Source organism: Vidua macroura, chromosome 29 (genome assembly GCF_024509145.1).
Source record: "Vidua macroura isolate BioBank_ID:100142 chromosome 29, ASM2450914v1, whole genome shotgun sequence".
NCBI lineage: Eukaryota > Metazoa > Chordata > Aves > Passeriformes > Viduidae > Vidua > Vidua macroura.
This window is the reverse complement of record NC_071599.1, coordinates 2089953-2096052: the sequence shown is the minus strand read 5'-3', so window position 1 is coordinate 2096052 and position 6100 is coordinate 2089953. Positions and strand designations below refer to the sequence as shown.

The 6100-nt window shown below is 65.4% G+C and overlaps 2 protein-coding genes across 2 annotated transcripts in view; both read left to right on the top strand.

The window, feature by feature from the left end:
• Nucleotides 1–280, top strand: part of DCAF8 (DDB1 and CUL4 associated factor 8) — an 18778-nt gene extending 18498 nt beyond the window's left edge. The window contains 1 exon segment of the mRNA XM_054000949.1: nucleotides 32–280. Coding sequence (XP_053856924.1) covers nucleotides 32–280 — 249 coding nt within the window.
• A 348-nt stretch (nucleotides 281–628) lies between these two features.
• On the top strand, nucleotides 629–1682 carry LOC128820293 (translation initiation factor IF-2-like). Its single transcript, XM_054000947.1, has 2 exons — nucleotides 629–1195; nucleotides 1584–1682. The coding sequence occupies exons 1-2, from the start codon at nucleotides 629–631 to the stop codon at nucleotides 1680–1682; spliced, it is 666 nt and encodes a 221-aa protein (XP_053856922.1).
• The last annotated feature ends 4418 nt before the right edge of the window (nucleotides 1683–6100 follow it).

Here is a 6100-nt window from a genome sequence, read left to right as displayed (position 1 = left end):
ACGAACCCTGCCCCCCCCCCCCCCCCAATAGCAGCCCCTCCCCCCGTGTCCGAGCGCGGCCCCTTTAAGGCCGCCCATGACTCAGCCCCGGCCGGACACGGGCCCTTCCGCCGGGGGGGGGCGGCACCGGGACCCCCCCGCGCCCGATCCCGCGGGGAACCCGCCAGGAAAAGGAGCGCGACGGGAGCTGGGGGGGTGGGGGGGGGAAATACCCACGGACCCCCCTCCGTGGGACCCCCCCCCCGCCCCATTCACGTTTCTCATGCAAAGCGCCTCATGAATATTCACGAGGGGCGTGGCCCCGCCGGGGCCCATTCAGTGGGGGGCTCGGGGGGTTTGGGGGGGCCGGGACACGGCGGGGGGGCGGGGGGCAGGACACGGGTGGGACGGTCCCGTCCGGCCTTTGTGTCCCGCGGGGGGGGGTTTGGGGGGGGTCTGGGGGGCGCCGATCCCATCGCTGCCCCCGTGCCCACCCCCCCTCCGCGTGTTTTTTGGGGTGGGTGGGGAGAGCGGGACGCGGGGGGAGGGTCCCCCACGAGCCCCCCCCCACGCAGCGTGGGGACAAGGGGCCCTTTGTGGCTCGGGGAGCGGCGCGGCCGCCTCCGGCCCCCCCGGGGCCCCCCCCGGAATGCGAGTCACGGCCCCGGCCCCACGGACACGGCCCCGACCCACGGACACGGCCCTGACCCACGGACACGGCCCCGGCCCCACGGACACGGCCCCGGCCCCACTGTCCGGCCCCACGGACACCGTCCGGCCCCTGCGTGGCCCCCCCGGGACCCCGCCCTGCCCCACGGCCACCGCCACCCTCCTGTCCCGCCGTGTCGCGGGGGTCCCACGCGTGTCGCGGGGGTCCCGCCCTGCCCCGGCGGCCGCAGCATCCCCGGGCACATCTGGGGCACATCTGGGGCGCAGCTGGGCGCGATCCTTTTCCCCCCACACACACCCATCGTGGCTCAGTTTCCCCACGCGGGGCGGCTCCGTGGGACGGGGCACGGGTGGGGTGGGGGGCGATGAGTGCCGGGACCCCCCCCCCCCGCCGCCCCCCGGTCCCTTTCCCGGGCCCCCGCCCCGTCCCGGCGCGGAGATGCGGAAGCGGCGCCTCCCGCGGCCCAGTTTGGGACCAGTTTGGCCCCAGTTTGGCCCCCGCCGGCGGCGCGTGACCGCCTCACGCGCCCCGGGGCCGCGGCCACGCGTGGGAACCCCCCCCCCCTCACCCACCCCGAGATGTCCCCAAATCTGTTTTTGGGGAGTGGGGGGGGGGGGGGGTCACCCCGTCCCGGGGGATGCGGTGGCATCGCTGGCACTGGGCGGTACTGGGAGCGCTGGGAGCGCTGGGTGGCACCGCGGGGACGGGACGGGACCGCGCGGGGACAGGGTGACATCCACGGGGGGGGTGGGGGTCCCGCGGGGGTGGGGGAAGGGCCCCGTGTCCCGCGTGGGGAGCGGGACGGGGGGGACGGGACCGGGGATGGGGACCGGGGATGGGGACAGGGATGGGGACAGGGACGGGGACACGGGGGGGTGGCGGGTCCCGCGTGGGCACCGGGAGCCACCGAGTGTCCCCCCCCCCCCCCCCCCAGCGTGTCACGGGTTCGAGCCCCCCCGGCAGCGAAAGGGGAAGTGAAAGGGGGGGGATGGGGGGCACCGGGGACCCTGTCCGGGACCCCCGGCGCCATTAACCCCTTCCTGCCCGCCCGGGGGGCACCACCGGAGCGGGGGGGTCACACAGAGCGGGGGGGGCATCGCCGCGGTCCGGGGCCGCTGGAGCGCACCGGGAGCGGCCCCGGGAGCGGCCCCGGGAGCGGATGGAGGCGGCGGCCGCGGGGTCCATCCGGTGCCGCGGGGCCGCCGGCGGGGCCGGGGGTCGCTCGCCGGGTCCGGGCCCCCCCCCGCCCGCACTTACCGGCCGCGGGCGCTGCCGGTGCCGGTGCCGGTGCCGCCGCTCGGGCTCTCGGTGCCGCCGCTCTGAGCGGGAGTGGGCGGGGCTTAACGGGGCGGGGTCGTCAGGGGAGGGGCTTGGAGGGGCGGGGTCAGCCGGGAGGAGCCGCCTCGCCCTCCCCCCCTCCCCAGGGTCCCCCGCGGCCGAGATTTGGGGTCCCCGCGGTGTCACCGCCCGGGCTGGGGGGGGACAAGGGGGGGGCATTGTCACACAGGGCCCCGGGGGGGATCGGGGGCAGAGATCCCACCCTGGGGTCTGGCACTGGGATCCCCAACTGGGATCTGGTAATGGGATCCCACTCTGGGTTCTGGCACTGGGATCCCACTCTGGGGTCTGGCACTGGGATCCCCAACTGGGATCTGGCACTGGGATCCCACCCTGGGGTCTGGCACTGGGATTCCAAACTGGGATCTGGCACTGGGATCCCCAACTGGGATCTGGTAATGGGATCCCACTCTGGGTTCTGGCACTGGGATCCCACTCTGGGTTCTGGCACTGGGATTCCAAACTGGGATCTGGCACTGGGATCCCACTCTGGGGTCTGGCACTGGGATTCCAAACTGGGATCTGGCACTGGGATCCCACTCGGGGGTCTGGTAATGGGATTCCAAACTGGGATCTGGCACTGGGATTCCAAACTGGGACCTGGAGCAGGGATCTCATACTGGAATGTGTCCAGATCCCAGTGGATCCAGTCCAGATCCACTCTGGGATCTAGTAATGGGATTCTGTACTGGGATCTGGCACTGGGATTCCAAACTGGGACCTGGTAATGGGATCCCATACTGGGATCTGGCACAGGGATCTGCTATTGGGATCCCACTCTGGGACCTGGCACTGGGATTCCAAACTGGGACCTGGAGCAGGGATCCCTTACTCGGATCTGGCACTGGAATCCCACACAGGGATTTGGCAGTGGGATCTCTTACTGGGATCCCTTACTGGGATCTCACACAGGGATCTCATACAGGGATTTTGCACTGGGATCTCATACAGGGATCTCTTACTGGGATCTCTCACTGGGATCTGTTACTGGGATCTCATACAGGGATCTTGCACTGGGATCTCCCATTGGGGTCTCTCACTGGGATCTCACACAGGGATCTCTTACTGGGATCTCTCACTGGGATCTGTCACTGGGATCTCTCATTGGGGTCTCTCACTGGAGTCTCCCATTGGGATCTTGCTCTGGGATCTCACCCAGGGGTCTCACACGGGAATTTTGTCTGGGGGATCCCACTCTGGGATCTCTGGGATCTCACACTGGGATCTCACCCATCCCCAGGGATCCCCGTTCCCCTGGGGACACTCCCTGGTGCTCTGGGGGTTTTATGGCCTGGTCATCATCATCATCATCATCATCATCATCATCATCATCATCATCACCATCATCATCATCATCATCATTATCATCATCATCGTCATCATCATTGTCATTGTCATCGTCATCATCGTCATCATCATTGTCATCATTGTCATCGTTATCATCATCATTGTCATCATCATCATCACCATCATCATCATCATCATCATTGTCATTGTCATCATCGTCATCATCATCGTCATCATTGTTGTCATCGTTATCATCATCATCGTCATCATCGTCATCATCATCGTCATTGTTGTCATCATTTTCATCATCATCATCATCATCATTGTCACTGGCACTGTCATCTTCATCGTCTTTGTCATCGTCATTATCATTGTCATCATTGTTACCATCATCATCATCATCATCATCATCATCATCATCATCATCAATGTCATCATCATCGTTGTCATCGTAATTGTCATCATCTTCATCATTCCCAGTGCAGTCGTTGTCATTGTCATTGTCATCATCATCCTCGCTGTCATTATCAGACATCATTGTCATTGCTGTCATCTTCATCATCGTCACCATCATCATCGTTGTCAGCGTTGTCATCATCGTCATCATCTTCATCTTCACCCTCACCATCGTCACCGCTGCCGTTGTCCCCAGTGTCCCCCTCCAGAACCTCCTGGAGCCGCTCCAGGACCTGCTCAGGCCCCGGCAGATCCTCCTCACCCTCATCCATCCTCATCCTCATCCTCATCCTCATCCTCATCCTCATCCATCCTCATCCTCATCCTCATCCTCATCCTCATCCTCATCCTCATCCATCCTCATCCTCATCCTCATCCTCATCCTCATCCTCATCCTCATCCTCATCCTCCATGTCCAGCCACCCGCGGCTGGTCTGGGGACACGAGGGGACACAGGGTGACAGGGGGGGACATGGGGGGACACAGAGTGTGGGGGGACACCGTGGGGGGGTGACACTCACGTGGTCAGTGCCATTGACCAGGGGGGTGACCCCGGGGTGACACGGTGACGTGGGTGTCCCCGGGTGTCCCCGAGTGTCCCCCCAGTGTCCCTGGGTGTCCCCCGGGTGTCCCCCGGGTGTCCCCGAGTGTCCCCGAGTGTCCCCCCAGTGTCCCCCGAGTGTCCCCCGGGTGTCCCCGAGTGTCCCCGAGTGTCCCCCCAGTGTCCCCGGAGTGTCCCCCGGGTGTCCCCGAGTGTCCCCGAGTGTCCCCCCAGTGTCCCCCGAGTGTCCCCCGGGTGTCCCCGAGTGTCCCCCAGTGTCCCCCGAGTGTCCCCGAGTGTCCCCCCAGTGTCCCCCGAGTGTCCCCGAGTGTCCCCCGAGTGTCCCCGGGTGTCCCCCCAGTGTCCCCGAGTTTCGGGGGTCCCGGGGGGGGGATGCCGGACCCCCCCGCCCCCCCCCCCAGCTCCCGGCCGTGCTCTGAGCTCGGAGTTTCCGCTCGGGGGGGGGTCAGGGGCACCCCCAAATTTCACTCCCCCCTCTCGCCCCCCCCGCGTGCTGTGTGTTTAGGGGGGGGGACTCAATTTGGGGGTGCAGAGCAGCTGGGAGTGGGGAGGGGGTGCCAGGGATGAGCCCCCCCCCCCCGGGTCCCCCCCGGTGTCGCCGCTCGGGGGGGGGCGCGGGGGGTCCCCGGTGTCCCTCGGGATTGAGGCCGCGGTGGGGGGGGGGGGGGATGATCCGGGGGGGATTAAATGCGGGAATCTCCCGGCAGCACCCGCGGCTTTCACCCCGCCCGGCACGGGGGGGGCTCGGCCGCGCCCCCTCCCCCTCCCCCGGGACCCCCGGGACCCCCCCGGGGCAGCGCAGCCCCCCCCGAACCGCTGGGGGCACCCCCGGGGCCACCGGGGGAAAGGGGGTGAGGGGAGATGGGGGGAATCGACCGTTCCCATGGCAACGGGATCCCCATGGCAACGGGATCCCCATGGCAACCACATCCCGATGGCAACGGGATCCCCATGGCAACCACATCCCCATGGCAACGGCATCCCCATGGCAACGGGATCCCCATGGCAACCACATCCCCATGGCAACGGGATCCCCATGGCAACGGCATCCCCATGGCAACGGGATCCCCATGGCAACCACATCCCCATGGCAACCACATCCCCATGGCAACCATCACCCATGGCAACCATCCCTATGGCAACTTGTTCCCATGGCAACCACATCCCCATGGCGACCATCTCCCCATGGCAACCACATCCCCATGGCAACCATCACCCATGGCAACCGTCATCCATGGCAACCATCCCTATGGCAACCACATCCCCATGGCAACCACATCCCCATGGCAACTTGTTCCCATGGCAACCACATCCCCATGGCGACCATCTCGCCACGGCAAGCTCTTCCTGTGGCAAACATCCCCATGGCAACCGCATCCCATAGTAACCATCCCCACAGGACAACCAAATCCCCATGGAGACTGCATCCCCGTAGCAACCATCTCCATGGCAACCACATCCCCATAGCAACCGCCTCCCACAGCACCCCCTCCTCTCAGCCTCCCGTTCCCATGGCAACCGCCCCCTCCCTGTTTCCAGGCTCCCCCCCGCCGGGGGAATTTGGGGCAAATTTGGGGGAATTTTGTGAAATTTTGTGGAATTTTGTGAAATTTTGTGGAAATTTTGGGACATTTTGGGACATTTGGGGAAATTTGTGGGAATTTGGAGTAATTTGGGGGGATTTGTGGGAATTTGTGGGAATTTGTGGAAATTTGGAGAAATTTGGGGGAATTTGGGGGGAAATTGCAGGGAATTTGTGGGAATTTTGGGGAATTTGTGGGAAATTTTGGGAAATCTGGGGGGTCTGG